Genomic DNA, 24,097 nt, shown 5'->3' with positions numbered 1-24,097 from the left:
GAGCAATTTTATTATGTACATAATGCATAGAAATCCTCATTAATTTTTTCCTCTTGTCACGTCTCATGGGTTTATAAAATCCTTATTTACTAGTCTTGTGATTACTCCGCCCCATCTCTCTCTCTCTCTCTCTCTCTCTCTCTCTCTCTCTCTCTCTCTCTCTCTCTCAAAACTGCCACACACTACACTTCGTCTTTCCTTCTCTTTTAAGTTGTCTATCCTCCAGCCCAGTCTTCCCAAAATAAATTGTCTGGTGCAGGCTAGACTATCTTGGCTTGTCACGGCTCAGGTCAAGCTTAGGCCTATGTTGCTCTCTCTCTCTCTCTCTCTCTCTCTCTAACTGGACTAACCATTGGGCTCGGGCTCAGTGAAGCATAAAAATTTAGGTATAGGTTCAAGCTCGACTATTTTGGTTTGTCACGGGCTCAAGACAGGCTTAGCTTTTGTTAAACAATGTGGGCCGGAATTGGATAGATTTGGCTGGGCCTAACCCAGCCCCATTGACAGCCCTAATGAAAGCTAAGACCGGCCCATTGACAACTCCACTGTGAATAAGCCAATTAGAGCTGTCAACTCATTTGAAAATCCATTTCATCCTACCCATCGATCACCTTCAAAATCAGGCCTTGGTTTTTAGACTCGAACAAGACTTGCTCAACTTGAACTATTTGGATGGGACTCGGTCGAACTCAATCCAGTTCAAAGTGACTCGGGTGATCAGTCATGACTTGAGTTGTGGAGTCATTTAATCTCTAAAATGAACATTTTCTCACAATATAAGAAAAATGAGTTTCTCAAGTGGGTTAAGTCCAAACGCACCACCATTCACTTTCAATCACCTCACATGTGCCATATGTGCCAATGTGGAATCTAACACTAAATCACAATACCAAAATCAGATTAGCTGAAAGAACCTCACATTTAATTCATAACCACTTGTTCATGATGTATTTAAATTGGGACGCACATGGCGTACGCTTGAGTTTGAATTGCTTGTGGTGCTATTTTTAAATAATCTCTAAGTGCTATAGTATTACTGTTGTGCTGAAGTTTTTTTTAATAAAATATTAAAAATTATTATTTAATAAGTATAAGATTTTTATATATAAAACAAATAAGTAATCTATTTTAAAATAAAAATGTTTTATTATAATATTTGTTTTTTATATTATAAGATATGTTTTCAATGAACTCATTTTTATCAGAGCCCTAGACAAACCCTTTTGATGAATGAATTGGACGGCAGATACATGACATGGTGGACCCCACATTTCAATTGATTTTTTTATTATTTATTTTGTGAGCATCACCCTCCCAATGTCTCCCATTGTTTCTTTTGGTAGGCCTAATATGGGGAGGCCCATCTAATAGACGGCCCAGGCACATCACAGTGGGCCCCACACAACTGCTCTACGTTCAAACAGCTGCGATGTACGTACGTACGTACATACATATATTCCTATGAAGTCCCGTTGATCACTTTCAGGCCCATCAGCAGATTTCTGATTTCCAAAGTTAATTTGAGGAAGTGTTTGTAGTTAGATTAAATATCCAAGGGAGTCATCAAACACTATATCCTTTCACACGCCCAGCATGGATATGATCCAGGCCGTTCATCTATAACGGCATAACATGGATGGTGTATGCACCAAAAATTGGACTGGTTGAATGCCCCTGGGGTCAGAAAAATTCAATCAACGGAAAGAGGTGATCCACACTGCATGACTTTTGGGTACAGCCTCAATAGATGAGTGGCCTGCATCTCATACATGTGGGCCACATTTACAGATGTAGGGTCAGAGATAGCTTTTATATCTGTGTTAAGCACTGATCCTTTCCTTTCAGTTTTCTTACTTAGTCCATTTGGATGGGATCTCAGCTTGTCTACATCATCAAACGAATATAATACACGGCCATGGTAATAGATACAAAATCAAGGGTCTTGATCAATAGTTGTTGACGTGAACATTCCTGCAGGGAGAATCAAAAGAACCCTTAAGTGGACATTTTCGTCGTTTTAAGATCATCGGCATCGGTTACGAGAGGCTGGGGTGGGCCATTGTATTCTGGGTCCCGGCTCAGTACAGGTTAGGCTCGGCCCTCTAATGATGGCCCATAGGTGAGGTCCAAGATTGGATTTTAGGACGCGGTTTGACTGGTGACACCAACACTAGCCAGCTAGCTGATGTTAAAGCTCTGTGGGCCCTACCATGTTGTATGTGTTTTATCTAGGCCATCCATCCATTTTTCCAGCTTATTTTAGATCAAGAGCCCAAAAATGAGTCAGATACAAGTCTCAAGTGGACCACACCATGGAAACAGCGGGGCCAATGATGTCCACCATTGAAACCTTTCTAGGGCCCACAGTGATGTTTATTTGTCATCCAACCGGTTCATAAGGTCACAAAGATATGGATGAAAAAGAAAACACAAATATCAGATTAATCTAAAAGTTCTGTGGTCCTCGAGAAGTTTTCAATGGTAAGAGTTCAATACTCACTGTTTCCTATGGTGTGGTCCAATTGAGCTTTGCATCTGCCTCATTTTTGGACTCACGGCCTAAAATGAGCTGAAAAGAAAAAAGATGGACGGCCTGGATAAAACACATATATCAGTGGGCCCCACAGAGCTTTGACATCAGCTAGCTGGCTGATGTTAGGGTCACCAGCCAAACCGCGTCCCTGCGACCCAGCGAGTCAGATTGGTCTGGTACTGAGCGGGACTCGGACGAGTCACATGAGACTCGTCTCAGCATTAAAACCTTGATTAGGGGCCAACCAGACCCATTCATGATGCCAATAGGTGGGTCATGCCTCAAATCAAAGGCCTATTTACTAAATTGGGTGGGACCATGCCCGAGTTTTGGCCCCATCAGTAATCAGACGGGCTTGGGCTACACTGACCTGGGCCAAGAACCAGCCTCTTACCGTTCCTAATCATCGGTCATGTGTTTGAGTTTTACAAACATTCCTGCAACAACAGCATCTCCAGTTTGTCATGATGAATCCATCTTGCCAATTATGATTCGCAATCATCAGCATGATCATATGGTCAGTGAATCCAGAACGTCCATCTGGTGGGCAAGATTGCTATTCAGGTCAGATTGGGCCAGGTCATCAAGGCCGCAGGGTTGTGTTGGGGTCGGAAAATGCCCACCCAACTTAAAATTGGGTTGGATTTGGGTCGAGCAAATTCAGGTCCAGTAAGATCGGATTCAGAATAATCACATGCATTAAGGTTGGGTTGGGTTGAGTAAAGATGACTTCAGGTTAGGTAACGGTGAGGTCGGTATAGGCTCGATTGACCGTCAACCCTATCCAACCAGCCCAAGTTACATCCCTACATATCATACACTAACGCATGCATCGGTGGGCCATGAAAACCCCAAAATCTCATCATTTGGACCAAAGTCGGTATTGTGCGGTAACTCAACCATTCACAATACTAACTTCTAAAACCTTTAAATTATAAATAATCAGAGATTAACAAGCAACATACATAGCATTACAAACCCATGAACGGCAACGCCCATGTACAACTGCGATGAAAGATGATGTACCGCACCTCTAAAATCCAAATCACATTGTTCGGAGAAGCCACTAATACCTTGGGTACCAGAACATGCCCTTAATGCCTTCTGGGTCAGCTTCAAACCCCAAGTTCTTATAGAAATCCACTACTGGAGATGGCAAAAACAAGAAAATGTCAAGTTTTAGGTGGTTTTGAATTGAAATTAGTTTAGCAAGAGAAGTACGCCTGAGCGGCTGTACAGGGCAGCTCATGGACACACCACAATTGCCAGTGTGGCTGACAGGAGCAATAACTAGGCCATCCATCAGGTGGGCCTGAATGTGCCCATGTTCTCACCCCAAAAATAAGCCATGATGCTAGAAGCAGTTAGATGGGCAATAAAACTACGTAGTTTAGTAGATGTAGAGTTGTACACGAACCGAGTTAGCTCGGTTAACTCGCTCGACTCAACTCAGAAAAGCTCGACTCAGCTTGAAACTGGGTTCGAGCCGAGTAGAGCTGATTTTTTTGAGCTCGAAAAAATTTCAAGCCAAGTCCGAGCTCGACTCCACTCAGCTCAGAATTTGACTCGGTTAATCGATTCAACTCGGATCGGGTTCACTTAATATAAATATTTTGTAAATATTTATATTTTTAAATAAATTATATATTATAATGTTAAAAACCCTAAAACCTAAACTTGAACTCAGCTTATAGGCTTGAACTCGGCTCAAAAGATCGAGCTCAAGCTCGGCTTGAACTCGGCTCGAGCTGGCCTGAGCTACTGACCGAGCCAAGCTGAGTCCAAGCTGGGGTAGCCTGCTGGTCGAACCGAGCCGAGCTGGGCCAAGCTCAACTCAACTCATGTACAGCTCTAAGTAGATGGCCACACTGAAAGGTGGGGAAAAAAGTTCGAAAAAATACCCAAAATAGCCCTTATAGTGTTACAGATCAGTTAATGTACATGCAACCACATATGCCAGCATGGCAGACGGGCAATGTGCAAGCCATCCGTCAAAAGGGTACCACTAAGTAGATTCCCTGTTCCAGGAATCAGTGGGTCCACTTGTCGGGTGGACCAAAATTAACTGAACAAATGAACAGTTGTGAAAAAATATCCTACATACAGACTGAACTGCTTTTATCTTTGGGCAGTAACATCTAGACAGTGAGTTCCACCTGATGGATGGCTTGCATATTTCGCCAGTCTGCCATGCTGGCATATAGGTGGAGTGTGCATTAGTGGAATTCTACATACATTTGAGATTAGCAAAGCTAAATAAAAACTGATCTGGTTTCTCTACAATGCACAAAAACCTTGTTGATTAACTCGAAACTCAGATGAGTTGACTCAATTGTTCTAAACACCAATTGAAAAAAGCTACCTGAAGCCACCCAAATGATTCTAAACTCAGTGAGTCTTTTAGACGAGTTGAACTAGTATATCGAAAGATTGATGTCTGACCCTAGTTTGAGTTTTGAGCACTGCTGTTTAAGTAAAAGACCAATGCGAAAGGAGTATAAGGGATGTCGAGGATGAAGCTATCTATGTTGATTAGAATAAAGAAACTATACGAAGCTATCTATGTTGAAACTATACCTTGATTATCAGCAAACAATGTTATATTGCCAATATCCCTTTGCAGCAGTGCACGTATTAGCTGTTCGACCAGAGCCTTTCCAAGACCCTGACCCTGAAAAATAAAGCACGCATCATTCAAAACAGCATCAAACCTCAAAATCTCTGTTATTTTGTATAAATACTAATAATCCAATGCATCAAGGAACTCCCTTCACGAGCTTTTGGGAAAGGGGAAAAAAACATCTAAGATGTGTCACAAGTGTAAAAATAAGTGTTTGGCAGTCTGCACAATTGAGCCCATAGCTTGGTCAGGGCAAAACTGATCTGATGGACTCTGGCATTGATGGACCACGACCCAAATCCTAGCCATCCAATCTCTGGCCTTTTCCCATTAGTAACTGTATTTTTTCTTAACCATCTATTTGCAGGCCAATGATTGGTGGGTCAGGAATCAGGATTGTCCATCTAGGAGACTTTTTCAGGCATGGTCCACCCACTAAGGGGCCCATCAACAGTCTGGATCATTGTCATGAGCCCCATTGTACTATAGACTATCGGAACAAAGAACTCAGGGGTTGTTTGGATGCTGGGACTTCCCAATCTTGGGAGAGTTATGAATCTTGAGAGTGCTCAATCCTGAATTGGTGACTACTGCATTGGAACATTATTTGTTTGGTTAACATTCTGGATTGGCAGTCACATATCCTCAAATCAATCTGTTGTTTCGTTGACAGATTTAGAAGAAGAGGGATACTCAAGTGCACCTTTCTTAAGAGCAAATGGCTGAGGGGAGGGGGGTTGGATACGCTTTTCCAGGGGAGTCGGTAATCCCTGCTATTGGGACAGGGAGTCGTAGGACTCATAAATAATAACCTCTAGAGGATCCAAACAGGGAAATCAAAGCAAATGCCTCATTCAGCCAATTCAAGATCAACCAATGCAAGGATCCAAACAGGATCTTAAATAACAATTTCTCTCACGTTTCATGCAAGTTCAAGAACGTGCATGGGTGTCGAGTATGTCAAGGTATTAAACATTTCATGTTCATGTGTGATGCTAACACATCCTTCATGTACCCCAAATTGCCCTTATCAAATAAAATAAATCATGGGGTGGTTAGGTAACTGACTTGAGAGATGCTCCAGTGCTCTCAAAGCACTGAGTTATAGTACTAGTTGAATTGGGTCACTTGAACAGTCCAGTCGATTGATCTAGAATATCCATTAGGTCTAGCACGCATTGCATGGGCTACCATGCAAATATCACACCAATCTGATGATCTCAACTATCTGATGAATGGACTCTAATATGGACGGTCTCGATCATTGTACAAAAATAGGTCTCACCAACAAGTTGATCCATTTATTTGATAGCTCCCATCATGGATTACTTCTTATTTCAAATATTCTCCTGTTAGGCAATCCTAACCATCCCATCCATGGTTGGACAAAATGATGGCCACAAAAAAAAAAGGCCATATCTAGGATGGATTTGATCATCCGATAAGTCTTATTTTTGCATGGTAGTCCTTGAATGTGTTCTAGACTTACGGGACAGTTTAGATGGATCTATTGGACTGTCCAAGTTACCATACACAACCACGAGCCCTATAACTCATAGTGCTCTCAGAGAATTGGAGCATTTCTCAAATAACTTTCAACCCAAAAGATGAAATAAGTTAGATTTCCATGGAATTCAATTGTTTTTCTTTTCTTCTCTCTTTGTTTTTTTCCAGTCATACCTGATAGGATGGATCAACAAGAACATCCCAAATCGTGGCATTGAACGCATGATCCGAAGTAGCACGAGCCATGCCAATGAGCTGCTTTTGGTCATTCCGCTCTGTCACATAACTTCTCCAAGTACACTAAGATGTTCATCATTTTTTATTAAAATAGATTTCGGCTGCAAATTGTATTGGAAGTATAAATAAGCATGAAATATCAGCTCAAATCTAACCAAAAGTAGCTGATAATACTGCAGTAATCTTGACTGACATAGGTACCTGTATCTGGAGATTTCCTGATAGAATGTAGGGTAGCAACCATGTAACTATTCTTCAAAGCCGCAGCTAGTTTTGTTAGTGGCCTCCTAGGCCAGCCCACCTATTCAATCCATGAGTTAGTAATGTTAATCAATGATTATGGTTGCATGACATTAACAAATCGTATTAATAATCAAGATATTTAATGATGCTTGTAATTTTTTATTCAACCCATCAATGGTATAGGTGGGACTGTCATCTCTGCAACATGAGCCACTGACATGGCAGGCCCTATCATGGGATGGGCCATACCGCAATAACTACAAGAATAACGATCATACTCGTCTGATGAAAGTTACAGCCAACAATCCCATTTAATGGTGGCCTATAAGATGTTACTATCCACTAATGGCAGAGACTCTCGCGTATCTTACATCCCCCACAGGTCCAACCATATGAATGGCTGGGATGAAAAGGTGGGCTATACATGTGGAGTTTGTTCGGCCAAGCCAATTCTCGATCGAGCATCATGTATCTCCTGGGGCTATAAATATTAAGGGCATGCAAAGAAAATTTTACACATTCCTTAGGGAAGTTATTGAATCAATCATAGTTTGTGAGGACCACTATGATAACATACTCAAGGGAGGGAGAGTACTGGGAATTGTGATATCTCACCTTCCAAAATAAAAAAGAGAAAGCAGTGGTTCTATGCATTTGAGAAGTTATGAGAATCCACGCTTCGTTTCAAATAAATCCTATGGTTTTTATACTTTCTCTATAAGAAGATATGCAAGATCAAGCAGTTAATTGGCTGCAACCAACTAGAGAGGAATATCACAGATCAACAAAACTCTGGCTTACTCTTGCTGTCATAGTGGTTCCAATCGGTTTTACAGAGTGCCGCCAAAAGTGGCGGCGTTTGGTTGGCTTCTGGTAAGGAATAGGGTCCTGACAGTCAACAATCTTAGGAAAAGAGGAATGCAGCTTCCAAATGTCTGCCTCCTATGCCTCAATGTGGAGGAAACTGTGGATCATCTCTTCTTGCATTGTCCCTTCACTTGATATTTGGTGGAGCGTACTTAGGTTGGCAGGGATCTCTTGCATTTTCCGAAATCTATGGACGACATGTTCTGCACGAGGATCCCGGAGCAGCTCTGGGTAAAAAGAAGTGGAGAATTATCATAATGGTTGTTCTTTGGGCTGTAAGAAATAACCATTGCTTTCACAATCGTGGTGTTTCAATGGCGGGGTTGTTCTCGAGGGTTTTGGTCATGTTTAGAGACCCTCCCTGGTTTTGTCTCTTTTTTTGGGGGGTTTTCCCTGTTTCCCTTTTGGCTTTTGGTTTTCTTTTCCTGTTTGGTTAGGTAGTGTTTCTTTTGCTTTTGTTGTTGATCAATAAAATTCTCATCTTTCCAAAAAAAAAGAGCAAGAGGCAGAGATTGCCCCATACAAAGTGTCAATCTAAGAAATCCCTAGCTAGACCATCCACCAACTCATTAGTTTTGCAAGGGATGCGATTATGGACCATCCAAGGGCGTTTTCGGAAGGGGAATGAACCGTACTTTTTCTCATTTCATATCCAGACAGATTTGATTCAACAAAATCAGGCGTTCAGTTTCCCCAAGTGTCCCACGTGGAAGTGGAGAGACATTAAAAGGCATGTTTTTTCAATCTGTTCCCATTCATCTACAACTCAAAATGGAACAGATAAGGCCATCCTATCCAATGCAATCGGGAACAACCCGCATTCGACAGCCTGGAAGTAGCTAAAACATCCAAGATTCATCCATAATTCCCCAAAGGCCTTGAAATACCAGATTTCTTTCTTTATGCCCATGAAAATGTGTTAGAAGAGTCACCCTAACAACACCAGAAATCTTAGAATAGAAAATCTTCAGCCTAACCAGAAGAGCATTAGCCTCAGCTTCATCTGACTTGTTTTTGCTGATGGAAAAGGAAAAGACCACAATAACGAAGGTCTGAATCTTCATCATTTTGAATTATCACCCCCGTTAATTAGTCATTGAACGGTTGAATATTCAACCAAAACACTAGATTCATCAAGGCATAGAGCTATCCTATTTTTTTGTATTGGGGGCTCAGCCTTTTCTTATGGAGGCGCATCAGGTCTAATGTATTCCCCTCTCTGTTCAATAATTTGATTCAAGATGGGTGGAAAATAAAAAATAGCAGCCCCGAATTAATTAATGAAGTATTTCAAGGAATTGATATTTGCACCCTTTATTTTTATTATGCACATTCCTCTTTCGTTGTTCTTGTTTTTTCACACCTCTATTTTTATTATGTATTTTCCCCTTTCCTTCATCTTTTTTAATTTTTTAAAACTTATTTGCATTTTTGCAAAACCAGAAAAGTTGAAAGAAGCAAAGGAAATGGATGTCTCTATCAGAACCATGGGTGTAAATGTAAATATAACTTTTCTTTATCATGCCTATGCATATGGGAATTTCCTGTGTTATGGGAATTGTCTAACTAAAATAATAGATTCTTTTAATTCATTGAGCATAAGTTCTCACCTTATCACATAAAGCTTCGAGATCATACACATCAACATCTCCACCTGAAGAAAAGATTATCTGTTCTATTGTTCCATCTGGATGGGTCTTCTCAACAAGTACGATCTCCTGAGGAAAAGGTTCTTCGTCCTCTGGGAGTGTCTCGGGCGGTTCAATTACTTGTGTCGTGTTGTTGTTCTTCAAAAAGCTGCACCAGCAAGAAAATTAGGCATAGAAGAAAGCTGAAATATGACATGTGAGGCTGCATTTGGAATTTTGGATGCACAAATGAGTCAAATTGCGAATATTCAATTTAATCAAGAGGAAATGACAAATGCATTTGGTGATGTTTCTTGTATTGATAATGACAATGTAGCCCTCAAATTGCAGTTGCATTCTTCATATTGCTTTTATTTTAAAAGTCAAAACACAATTGCAATTTGGAGTCCAGTATGTTAATATGAGTATCAAGGTGTGATTTGGTTATTTGCACTTTATTAGACTAATTGTTGCAGTTCAATTCAAAAATACACATCCTACATGCAGCCACCGCAAAGCATCAACAGGATGGATACATGGATGATGATGATGATAAAAGAAATCAATATTCATCCTAGGAATCTTAGATGTTAAGCATGTGCAACTACCAGATTGGACTTTGATACTAGCTGTAGGAAGCATGAGCAGTTGCAGGAGTGGGAATGGCACAAAAAAGCTAATATTGTGCTATTTATGATTTGCAAAACCTGAACTTTCAAGACCCAAAAGCCTGTGTGGAAGCCTGAGTAGAAGAATCATGCAAACTCGAATTGAGGATCAATTATAAGGTATGGAGCCTTAAACATTCAGTTTTCTAAGGCACAGAATTCAATACATGCGAGGCCCATGATACATTGTCTAGACCACTAATCAGGGATGGTAGATTCCTCAAAAATCTCCAACATTGGGAAATCCATTCCTATTATCAGTGTCCTACAAATCGATGGCTTATCATCATCTAAGTTATCCCAATTAATTGGGGCCAGCTACATGAATCCTGCTCCACCATTTCACTCTATCCAGGCCTCAATTAGACAACAGGTCATCAAGTATTTTCTTACTACTTCCATCCATGTCCTTTTAGGCCTTCCCTTTGCCCTTTTACAGCCTTCAACTAGTACCAACTCACTCCTAACCGGTGCAGTTCTTGGCCTCTGTTGCATATTACCAAACCATCTAAGTCTACTTTCCCTAATCTTATTACCTATTGGTGTTGCTCCTAAGATCCCTTGTATGCATTAGTTTCTGATTCTATCCTTCCTCGTCTTGCCACTCATCTATTTCAACGGCCTCATTTGAGCTACACTCATCATATGAACATATTGCACCTTAACTGCCCAACACTCTGTCCCATAAAGGATGGCTGGTCTTATAGCTATCCTATAAATTTTCCCTACTAGCTCAAATGGTACATGATGATTACATAAAACTCCAGAGGTATATCTCCATTTTTTCCAACCAGCTTGAATTCTGTGGGCAACAGTCTTCTCATTCTCTCCACTCCAATGAATTATTGACCTAAGTTATCGAAAGTGGTCATTTTGGGAAACTCCTTAATCTTAACTAATTCTCCATTTTCACTCCTATTGTTACTAAAATATTGCACTCCATATGCTCTGTTTTAAGTCCGACAAATTTAAACCTTTAGATTCTAAAGCACCCCTCCAAAAATCTAACTGTGTTTACACCCTCCCTTACCTTTTCAATCAAAATTATGTCATTCACAAAAAACATATGCCACGGGATCTCTTCTTGCAAATCTTGGTTAACTCATCCATAAACAATGCAAACAGTACAGGCTCAATGCTGACCGCTAGTGCAAGGCTATAGTAATTGGGAACTCCCTTGTCTCTCCACTAGTGGTCCTCACAAATGGATGGCCAATGCAAATTTCCTACAAATAGATGGCTAAGGCAAAGAGAGAAAAAAAAATTGGCATTGCTTTAATAGAAAATAGGCCGATGGTAGAACAGTTAGGATATTAAAATCTTAGAGACTTTTTGGAGCATAACCCATCCACGATGACACCCATCAGAGACATCTCATGTCCTCAGAGAGTTGAATGATTGCAAATGCTCAATGCACTATAATTCCTCCCAAGACATGCATGACCATCTAGTGCACTATGAACACAACGCATGGTTGCATACAAGGAGGAGCTAATGGCAACTCAGATGGTTTGTAAAGACATGACACGGGCTTTCATGGATTGCTTTTGTGTATGCATGCTTCTGTGATGGAAATGCACATGAATAGCTGGCACAGTTGGAACTTGGAATACAGGCGCAAAGGAGAAAGGTTCAATTAGTTTGTTGGGCCTATGGACAAGCAATTATTAGCATGTAGGAGTGGTCCTAAGAGTACATCATCATGAGTGAATGTCTACTAGCAACAATGATGTTCATCATGCTTCATGAGCAATGAAATGGACGCCTTCTGTAGTTACCCAGTAAAGTTGAGTATGAACTTGGCGAATAGGAATTATAAGCTTAAGTGGGCTCCATGGTTCAGTGTTCAGACTCCATATCATCGATCTTAGGGGCGACACCATGGATAGACCCCATCCCAAGAATCTAATACGCTCAGAGATCCTAGCAAGTCAATTTTGGCCTTTCCCCTTTGATTCTAGAGGTTGCAATTTTTATTTTATTTTATTTTTAAATTTTTGAAAGGAGACGATTTCTTAAAAAAAAGTCGCCGACAAGGCACCAATTAAAAAAAAGGAAAATTGAATCCCTAAAGGGATATTATGCACAAGGCCCATTTCATACCATACAGCTTCACCTTATTGAAAACCTCCATCTCCAAATGACTAATATTACAAAAACATGTCCTGTTCCTTTCCCCCAAATTGCTCCAAGAGTAGCCAACAAGAACAACCTCTAAACACTTCTTTCTTCCAAACCTAACACCATGCCAGGCCCAAAGCAAATCACCCACTAACACCAGCATCACCCACGGCATGTTGAAAATCTTAAAAAGACTGACCCAAACCTTGTCGGTAAACTGACAGTGAATAAACAGATGATCAACCAATTTGCCATTCCCCATGCACATCACAGAAACATTGGTCATCACCATTGACCTTTTCCAGAGGTTGTCAATAGTTAACACTCTTTCTTTCAGCAACCAAGCAATTTTTGCGACTTTCAAAGGGGCGCCATAGTGCCACACGAATGACGTAAGCATCTTCCCTCCTCCCCCTCAAGAGGAGCAAAGCATTGTGTACAAGGAACAAAACAAGACCCGACCCGACTTGTCTTTTAACCATATTATCTTATCACTATCCTCCACAGACGAGAAAAAGCTTTGAAGGCAATTCTGGAGCGGCACAACCCCAGCCCAAAGCGATGGAATTTGTTCTTATCATTCGGCCCTTGCCGGAGAAAATCACGCCTTAACCTATCTATCCTGACCAAAACCGATTTTGGGCACTTGAACAGGGGCATAAAATACAAAGGCGTATTCAATGGCGCTACTTTACTGAGAGTTAGCCAGCCACCCAACACAAGATACTGACTTTTCCAACTTGAAAGCTTTCTTTCAAACCTCTCTTACTACTTTGCTCCACAGATGCTTTACTGGTTTATTGATGCATATTGGGAGACCAAGGTGAGTGAAAGGGAAAGAGCTCGCTCTACACCCAACTAATTCAACCATCCGATTTGCCTCCTCCTTTGACATCCGAACTCTTAGTATCTCGCTCTTGGCTAAGTTTACCGTGAGGAGACCACTTCAAAGCATCTAATGATCGTTCTCAACTTATCCACATTCTTGCGTCGACCTTGCAGAATAAGATAGTATTATTAGCAAACTAAAGTCAGGGTATTAGGGAGCTAGTCCTTTCCACCCTAAACTCGTAATCTTCTACCTTTTTTCTAGCATTTTGCTCAAGGATTTCACCGCCACTACAAATAGAAAGGGAGAAAGCGGATGGCCCTAATAAATGTCTCTCAAACTTATGGGGGGAAAAACACTTCGGATGATCCGTTGATCGTTCTCAGCGGTTCACTTTGGGCGATCCCTAATAAACACTTTAGGAGACCACTTCAAAGCATCTAATGATCGTTCTCAACTTATCCACCATTTATGTGTCCACCTTGCAGAATAAGATAGTATCGTTAGCAAATTGAAGTCAGGATATTAGGGAGTTGGTCCTTTCCACCCTAAACTCATTTCTACCTTTTTTCCAGCATTTTGCTCAAGGCTTTCGCCGCCACTATGAATAGAAAGGGAGAAAGCGGATAGCCTTAATAAATGTCTCTCGAACTTATGGAAAAAAAAAAAATACACTTGGGGTGATCCGTTGACTAGAACCAAGAACCTAGCCAAATGCACTCCTTCATCCATCATCTTCATTTCACGCCTCACTCTAGCCTCCTTAGCATGTAATCAAGAAAGTTCCAATCCACATGGTCATATACATTTTCTAAGTCCAACTTGTCGATAATACTTTTCAAGCCTTCCTTATATCTGGAATTGATACACTCATGCGCAATTAAGGCACTACCAAAATGTGTCTTCCAATTATAAATGCACTTTGACTTTTGGAGATGAATCGAATCTTGCTAGAACTACACTAAACCTAGTTGTTAGGGTTTTGGCCAGAATTTTGTAAAGAACCCCTATCAGACTTTTCGGGCTAAAATCCTTTAAACTCTCCACTCCCACCACCATGGGAATTAATGCAATAAAAGATGCCCCAAGCTCTGCCATTAGCCTTCCCCTCTTGACAAAATCCACCATAAACTTCATCACATCGCCTTTCACACAGCATTTCCGTTTGAAGCCTTAGAATTGACTCGACAAGATGGCATAATCTGTTGTTGCAGGGCCCATCAGATCAACAACCTGGATTACCTAACCATGGGCACAATTCGTACAAATTACAACTTGAGGATATTGTGGATATATTTCCTTTCAATGAATCATTTTACGAAAGCACGATGCAAGAATACTGATGGCAAAGTACTCTTTTTATAGTGAAAATTAATTTACTTAAGAGACGACAAAAGAACTGTGCAAGGACCAATCAATCACTGAAGCTGGGTACAAAATTATAAGATCAAACCTGAATATGGCATGGCTGGCGTTACCGTTGATTTTTATACCCATTAAATAAATAGATAAATCCCAAATGTTCAAGAAGTTTTAGGTCTTAAGCTTCCAATAAAACCTCTAACTAAATACTTAATGCAAACAAGGTTAAATCTTAGAATAAAACTAAAGAGAGAGATTATCGATACCCTTCAGGTAATTCTTGAACCTACAAGAAGTATGAATGATTTGTGCTTGGGGCAGCATGTACAACCTAATCCGAGCTAAGGGGGATTCCACTTTCCTGTTTTTTCTATCCCGAATCAGAAGTGAGACGTGCATAGGAAGATCCCAATCATATCTCACTCTCGCTAGCTTTTTTATGTGCATTAATCATTTTGACCTTGGCACCAGGATTTCAGAATGGACCTCCCTTCACTTGTAAAACAAAGACATTTCAGGACTACTTGTTTTAACATGCCATGATTGGAACTCTTCGAAAACACACAATCGGTCAAATCTCCTTTTCTCAACGAAAACACATTTCATCCCTTTCACTTCCCATACAACCATATGCAGCAGGCCTCCCTATGGTCCCCATAGAATGTAGAATGTCCATCAGAACCTGGACATCTTTCCTCCCCAAAAATTATTCGACTGAGTATGGTTGGAGCTTTTTCCAGTAAGAAATGCAGTCAAAGAAATGCTATGATGCATGCTTCATAGAAGTGTCCTCCACACCTTACATGTGGCAAACATGTATGTTAATCAGTAATCTCAGTTAGGTGGGCCACCACATGGATGGGCTAGGCCAAAAAGATCTTCATGACAGGACAACTCCAATTGTTGTGAGTTTTCTCCTAATTGTGGACAATCATGCAAAATTTTTTTAGTTTAACCATCTTTTCAGGCCACCGATCAGAAGCTACCCAACCAGTCCACCCACGTGGTGACCCACTAAATCAATGGTCTTGATCATCGTACAAAAGTGGAATGGAATTCCATGAAGCGGATGCATCATAATAGGCATTCCTCTTCTCCAATAAGAGATTAGATGAAAGATACATACGTAAAAGTGCATGACCAGATATCCATAAAAATGGCAAGAAAAACCTGAGACTCAAAACTGATTTACATACAGGAAACTGCTACCAGCAACATCTTTCATTCATTTTGGAACATAACAAGGTTGTGAACCACATAGTGCAACAATTTAAGTAAATCTACAATATACATGTTCAATTTCTCTTAGATCAGCATTCATCTAAAATTACCCAGATCTAATGGAATCCCATAAGCTAGCCTTCAGTGGACAAACCTTTGGCTTTCTTCTTGCTGCGAGATAAAATTCAGAATGACATTGTTAACAACACATCTACATGCGTTCTAGCTCAGTACGTCCATGACAAAGTAAGAATTCAAATATCAAAAGCATAGATGCATGTCAGCTTACTCGGAAGCATATCATGATATAATATGGATTGGAGGGAAAGGGTAGGAAGATAACTTGTTGAATATTCTCACAGAAAAGGGAAAGCTTTCAAACTACATTATATCCCGAGACATCATAGAATTCAAAGTGAGAATGAACTACCCTCACAAAAAAGGGAAGCTTTCAAACCACATTCTATCCTGAGACAGATAATAGAATTCAAAAGTGAAAATGTACTACTCCCCCTTCTAACTTCCCCCTCTAACCTACGTCATGCCATTCCGTTTTTATTTTTCTTTATATGATTACCAGTTTTAAGATGGAGTATATACTCACTATTTTGTAAAGTTATTAGAAATTAGAGCATGTAAATTATCAGCCATGGAATCATGGTAGTTCCACTGCCTCATAAATCTTATGAGCTGAATTACTGTAAGTTTTCCACTGTTTATTGAGTGGTGATGACCAATCAATGGCCCCATTGTGGATGGAGCACATTATCGCAATCACACTATTTTAAGGGTAACAACCAAAAACCTTCAAGAAATTATTTTAACCATCTCACATTAGCACATCATTTTCTTTTTAATTTCCATTTGATGGACACCACTTGGATGGTTAGGACTGTCCAATAAGTTTGATTTCGAGATATGATCCATTCGCATGGGCTTTACGATTTGGAAAGTCAAGATTGACGTGTATGAGAGCCACCTGTCAATTTTGTATTGCCGCTAAGTTGTAGGTTCGAAATCCCAAAGCCCCAACTGTAGTTTGCAATTCAAACTCGATAATGATATATAAATAAAAGACAAATGCTTCCACCATCTAGATTCTGGAAGCAAATGAAGATGCATAGTTAATGAAACAGCCCCAAATCAAAACCCAAAAGGGTTGGCCAACAGTACCCAATTTGAGGAGCCATTCACAACACAAACAAAAGCCCAAGAGGATTGTTCTTAGTAGAGTTCTTTGATATGGGATGGAAGGATTGTTTAGTAGAGGAGTACAACTCAAACTTGTCTCACTTAAGCAAGCTTTCGAGATTACCAGAAGAGAATGAGAACTTTATCCAATTGACAAATGAAAGCACTACTTCTTAATGGACCATTCCTCCTACAGGATCCGGAGCCAAGGAGATACTCTATAATGAAGAAACTAACAGCCAACAAGACGATATAGAGACGAAAAAGGGGAGCAGACCATAATTGCGATGAAAGATTCACCCCAAAAGAATGCTGCAAAGCTGGATCGAAAGTATTGGAAGGGTACAAGAACAAGGAACATGAGCAATTGGTTCCATCTAAATACAGTAAATTACATAGGTTGGAAAGATTTCTAGGATTTCCTTTTATTGTTAGAGGCTTATTTCTTTTAAAAGTTGCAATGTATAGAGAGGGGGGGAATGAAAATAATATTTTGTGTCGGGTGGAGGATCTCTCATCTAAAGAGATCAACTCCTTCCTCCTTTTCTTTTATCATTTCGTTTTCCTTTTCTCCCCTCTTAATACCATTGTGTCATGATTTTCCATGGGGGCATCTCTCAAGAAAAAAAATAAATCTATGGGGTTGTATCATTTGAGTTATTTATGCTTTATGCTTGTCGAATTTTCAACCTCTTTTCTCTTGTTGTTCTGTGAGATTGTTTGCAGAGATTATGGAATACAATGAGAGGATTCATTTAATAATTGTTATTCACAAAAGGCAATATGAGAAGGCTAACTGAATTGTTCAGTTGCATTTCCCCAGAAATTGAGAACACAAGAAGAGAGCTAACCTGGCATCAGCATAGAGTACGGATTAGAACAAATCAAGATCCGATCCAACACTTGTAGATGACATGCAAGAAAATGCCGACGGCATCTGCAGTGGATACAATTTTATAAGTCTCGTTGAAATGCTAAATGAAGCTTAGTGAATAATTGCAAATGAAATAGACCCATTTGGTGATCCATGGTGTGGTGGTCCATTTAGTTCATCGAGAAGGTTCCACCTTGAATGGCCTATGTCACAAAAATCTCATTGCTACGGGAGATCCCCAACTTCCATATAAGGGTAAGTCAGAAACAATGGTCTAGTTTGCCACATGTGTATCATCAGTGGGACCCACTGGTTGAACGGTCAAACTCCATAATGCAGAGGCATTTTCACACCAGGCTCGAGTACGATAGCCTGTGAGATGCAAGGGCACGCTCGGGGTGGGCGGCCCGTGTAAGGCGGGTGGCTCATGTGAGGCGGAACCCATGTGATGTGGGGCCCACGAGGGAGGTTCGGACGAGGACTTAACCCATGAGATGTAGGGCCTAGGCTATTAGATAAAGGGATTGATTCACCATGCTCTATCAGTTCGAGCTTTTAGAGCAGGTGGTTAATTATCCTGCTGCATCAAAGTGGCATCAAAGCTGGAGGTCCCATGAGATGTGGGGCCTGGGCTATGAAATAAAGGGATTGATTCACCATGCTCTATCAGTTCGAGCTTTTAGAGCAAGTGGTTAATTGTCCTGCATCACTCCACATTGTTGGGCCATAAGGGGCAAACCTAGCTACCTAGCAAATATCGTTTTCTTCATCAAAACTTAAAAGGCAAAAGCATATTCATCCATACTAGTGTTTTCCTTGAGAAGCCATGTTAGATGGTGGGGTTATCAACCGTAACATGGCACATGTATATGCCAAATCATGGCCTGTTGCGGTAAGCATAGCCCCAAAAACACATGATCAAGTGATCCTAATCATCGAACTGGTGGACATTGAATTGACAGTTAAAAGCACGGCCCACCATGGCTTTATTATGGATGATCATTCATAGCCCAAAAATCACACGATCGAGCCATCCTAAACATCCAATTGGTGGACATCAAATTGGCACTTAGGAAGGAGTTCAGGGGACTGAATCTCATGGCCAAAATCAAATGGTTAAGGTCATATGGGCACAACCCCCAAAAGCACAAAATCAAGCAATCCTAACCATGCAACTGGTAGACATTTAATTGACAATTGAAAAGGTGGCCCATTATGGCCATATTCTGGATGGTCATTCATGGCCCAAAAACCAAAACTGAGTGATCCTAATCATCCAATTGGCGGACATTGAATTGACGGTTAAAGGGTGTCTGTGAGCCAAATCAAAGGTCAGATGTTTAGGGTCATCTGATCAGCCCGATCTTTGACCTACTCCCAATCGGCACTAGGACCAATGATATGAACGGCTTGGATTGGCATAAATCCACAAAACATGTACAGTGGACAAGTCAACTTCATTTAAAACGGTGCAGAAAATCCAATTCAATCATTTAAATAGAAACCATTAGCAAGTGATGGTGGACATTCAAGAACCGACCCAAAGCAATTTTCAAGATCTGTGGGGCATCCTCCATCCACAGTGGGCCCCATCATATCAGCGGTCCGGATCAACATACCATGGGTCCCACATGCACGGAATCCTGCGCCTCACCAAAATATCTATTTGTTGAGGCTCAGGACCCAGCGATTATTCCTCTACAGCAAAATAATAATAATAATAATAATTCAGTTCTCCACTCTGCAACAAAAAGCCCAGCTTTTTAATGAAATTTACAAAAAACCAGATTACAGAAACTGAAAAATGTCAGTAATTACCGCCTAATCTTGTGAAGGGGCTATTTCGAAAAATAAAGTACAAAATTTACAATTTAAGTACTGTATTTTAACATAATTTACGAATTAACCCCGGATTTTGCAACAGTAAACGAGTGTAAGTTCTTACACCGAAGGAGGGATGGAGGCGTAGGTTAGCATTTCTTCGCCTAGAGAGGAGCACCAGCAGCAAAAACCTCAGTCTCCACTCCTGTTTTTTTCGTGCGTTTAGGAATAAACGGGACGGGCAGATAAGACCTTGTCAATGATGCGCACGGTGCGCAGTGTGGATAGAGGGGATGAGGTATTGCGTGGTGTTACACACCACCGACCTCCGTAGTGTGTTGACGTCACCAAGTTGTGTGGATCCCATCATGATATACGTGTCATATCCGCACCGTCTATCCATTTTTTGAGATCATTTTAGGTCGTGGAACAAAAAATGAGTCAGATCCGATCTCAAGTGGACCACACCACATGAAGCAGTGCGACAATATTTACCACTGTTGAAACCTTAATAGGGCCCATCATGATGTTTATTTGCCATCCAACCTGTTCATCAGGTCACAAAGATCTGTATGAAGGGAAAATAGCAAATATCATCCTAATCCAAAACTTCTTCGACCCCACGAAGTTTTCAATGGTAACCATTAAATTTCCCACTTCATGCCCAAAATCATGTCTCAGTATGAATGGACGGTTTGAACATAACACATGTATAGAGGTGAGGCCCACAGCTTGGTCACGTCAACACACCGAGGTCGGTGGTGTGTGGCACACCACGTTGGTGGGAGACGCAAGTATCCGGCAACACCTGTTACTGGGAGTTCCTGCAACACAGAGCCCTCTCAGTCCCACAGAGATGTCCGTATAAAATCAGATCCATCCATCGGTTTCTCCAGGTCATCTTAAAATGAGATCACAAACATGAACTAGATCTAGGACTCAGGTAGACAAAATTTCAAGAAGAAGAGGGACTGAACGCCCATAATTCAAAATTTAGTGAGCTGATTAGGTGAGACCCTGGATCCACCGAGCTGGGTGGGACCCCTGACTGTGGGGCCCACTTTGATGTATGTGACTACATCCATGCCATTCATCCGGATTGAAAGCTCACTTTAGGACGGATTAAAAAATGAAGCAAAAACTGAAATAGATCCAAATCTCATGTGGACCATAATACAGGAAACATTAGTAATCAACCATATGACGGGCTGCTCAATCCTCTCCTCCTCTTCTAACTGGTGTAGCTGCTGTGCGGGGAGCTGGTGTGGGTGGACGGGCTGATCTATCATCAAGACTGGTGAGGGACGGGCTGCTTGATCATTAAGACCGGTGGGGGACCGGATGCTCGATCAGCAATACCCTCAGTGTCCGAGGTCGTTTTGGAACATGGACAGGTAGCCGTTGCCGCCGGGCGTGAGCTCTACCATCTTAGAAGCAAGGAACAGTAAAAAACTTTCAATATCATTTGCTCTCGTTGGAGTTTTACTGTTCGTTCGTGTGTTGGGTTATATCGTAGGAACATGACATGAAGGAAAGCCAGGGCTCCTGCACGACCGCTGCCGCATTTCAATTTTCGGTGACGACCCCGTACACCACGTATCTCGATCCCAGAGCAGCCATAGGTCCTGATCCCACAGCTAGAACAGCCACTTGTTCCGATCCCAAAGCAGCCACGTGTCCCAGTCTAGAGCTAGAGCAGCCACGTGTCACAATCCCATCCCCGGATGACACGGGGCTGACGAAAAGGAGATTATCTATACTTCCACTAGGATGACCTTAATTCTTTTATCACACGAGACTTTTTTAGTTCACTCCAATGTCTTAATTTAGCTAAACAAAATATTTGGATAATACTAATTAAAATTGTATCAGTTAGTAGCATAATATTAACATATAGCTTAAATCATCTAAATTTGACATTTTTTTAAAAATATAAATAACTCCGAAATGAATTACTATGTGAACTCACCTCTCACATATATATAAGTTGTGATATCACACAAATTTCATTAGTTAGGTTGGTTATGATATTGCATGAATGGACATGCAATTAGCATGAAACATGAGCCAACATGTTAGATCAGTATGTGATTTGGGTCATAAATCAATTACAACACATTTGTGATAGAGGAGGGACTGAATTTTGCATTGCCGGAGGAACCAGAATATGGTAGGCTGTGATCCAACCCAAGAGTGAAATGGCTTGATTATTAGGCCATACAATCTAAAACATGTAGCTTGGCTTAAGCTTCCAAACACGTGTGAACTTGTTTGCCGTTATGGTTATTGATGTTATTGTTGTCATGCTTCATCATCATCATCATTTAAGTCTTATTCTAATTAATTGGGGTTGGCTACGTGAATCCTATTCTACCAATTTTCCATTCTATGAAGGGCCGCAACATCAATTAGTCCATTAATATCATGCTTGAGAGAAAAAAATTCACTGTATCACGAAACATAGTTGTTACTGTTATGCTTGTGAGAAATTAAATAATTAACCAAATCATATGAAATGTGCACTTGGAAAATGAAATTTGATAAGAAATGCCCCATAAGGTTGAATGCAAAATCTTAATTTCAAAGGTTTCCTTCATAGCACACATGCCAACTATGCACATGCATGAGATCAGGGTTAGTTAATCCTCGCAACAACACATGTACATTCAATATGGACCATTCATCACTTTTTCAAATATCCACTTTTTTCTGTGATTAGAATGTCATGTCACTGGACCAGGCCATGTTCACAACAAACCACCCCAATTCCCCAATTGTTAAACTTATCTAATCTTACACACATGTGCTACATGGGCATGTGTGCATAGAGTAGTATTTTGACAATATATATATATATATATATATATATATATATAGTGTGTGTGTAAATAACATTTCATTCTCAGAAGAATAGCATGCATGGGCATGTATCATAAATTATATAAATGAGTAGTAACCATATCACATGTCTCTTGCTATTGGGAGCCATTGGATCAACCTGATAGTTGTGTTTTCACTTTTCATCCATGCGGCATGTGATCTCATTAGCATGTTAGAGGGGATGAGGTATTGCGTTATGGGATACGGACCACCGACCTCAGTGGTGTGTTGACATCACCAAGTTAGGTAGATCCCACCGTGATATATGTGTCATATCCACGGCCTGTATCCATTTTTTGAGATCATTTTAGGTCATGAAACAAAAAATGAGGCAGAAAGAAGTCTCAAGTGGACCACACCACAGAAAGTTGTGGGACAATGTTTCCCACCGTTGAAACCTTAGTAGGGCCCACAATGATGTTTATTTGCCGTCCAACCTGTTCATCAGGTCACAAAGATCTGTATGAAGGGAAAAAAGCAAATATCATCCTGATCCAAAACTTCTTTGACCCCACGAAGTTTTCAATGGTAATCATTCAATCTCCCACTTTTTTCTGTGGTGTGGTCCACTTGATCTTTGGATCTGCCTTATTGTTTGCTTCATCCCCTAAAATGATCTCTCCATATGAATAGACGGTTTGAATATAACACGTATATTGAGGTGGGTTCCACAGAGCTTACTCACGCCAACACACCGAGTTCGGTGGTGTGTGGCACACCTTGGTGGGATACGCATCCGGCAACACCAGTTACAGGAGTTCCTGCAACACAGAGCCCTCTGGGTCCTACAGAGATGTCCGTATAAAATCAGATCCATCCATCAGTTTCTCTGGATCATTTTAAACCGAAATCCCAAAAATGAACTAGATCTAGTACTAAGGTAGACAAAATTTCAAGCAAGAAGCAGATGGACCGAAACACCCATAATTCAAAACTTAGTGAGCGGATTTGGTGAGACCCTGGGTGGGACCCTTGACTGTGGAGCGCACTTTGATGTATGTGACTACATCCATGCCGTTCATCAGGATTGAAAGCTCATTTTACGGCATGGTTAAAAATTGAAGCAAAAACCGAAATAGATCCAAATCTCATGTGGACCATAATACAGGAAACATTGGTAATTGACCATTAAAAACATTTTGTAAGCCACAAAAAGTTTGGATCAAACTAATATTTGAGCGGTCTTTTCGTTCGTATCTTTGTGACCTTATCCATGGGCCGGATGGCAAATAAATATTCCAGTGCCCCATGAAGTTTTTAACGATGGAATTCAATCGCTCCAATTTCCTGTGGTATGGTCCACAAGATTTTACGCGGATTGCGTAATACCCCCGCCCGTCCCTAGCACCTAACGGGTAGTCCTATGAGTGGGCCCACCGTGATGTATCTGTACATCCAAGCTGTCAATTCTTTTTCTCGAATTATTTTAAGGCATGAGTACTAAAATGAGGCAGATCAAACTTTCAAGTGGACCATACCAAATAATAAGCTTGGTT

At 40.8% G+C, this 24,097-nt stretch overlaps 1 protein-coding gene across 1 annotated transcript; it reads right to left on the bottom strand.

The window, feature by feature from the left end:
• Positions 1–3,398: 3,398 nt before the first annotated feature.
• On the bottom strand, positions 3,399–20,318 carry LOC131253666 (histone acetyltransferase TAP1). The gene is made up of 8 exons (XM_058254767.1): positions 19,846–20,318; positions 17,878–17,963; positions 15,946–16,006; positions 9,617–9,803; positions 7,098–7,197; positions 6,834–6,934; positions 5,111–5,204; positions 3,399–3,679 (listed from the first exon to the last, which is right to left on the bottom strand). Exons 1-8 carry the CDS (start codon positions 19,875–19,877, stop codon positions 3,600–3,602), a joined length of 741 nt encoding a protein of 246 aa, XP_058110750.1. The 5' UTR covers positions 19,878–20,318; the 3' UTR covers positions 3,399–3,599.
• Between the last annotated feature and the right edge of the window lie 3,779 nt (positions 20,319–24,097).

This window comes from Magnolia sinica, chromosome 8 (genome assembly GCF_029962835.1).
Source record: "Magnolia sinica isolate HGM2019 chromosome 8, MsV1, whole genome shotgun sequence".
NCBI lineage: Eukaryota > Viridiplantae > Streptophyta > Magnoliopsida > Magnoliales > Magnoliaceae > Magnolia > Magnolia sinica.
Note: the sequence above shows the minus strand (reverse complement) of the source record. Positions and strands in the feature narration are given on the sequence as shown.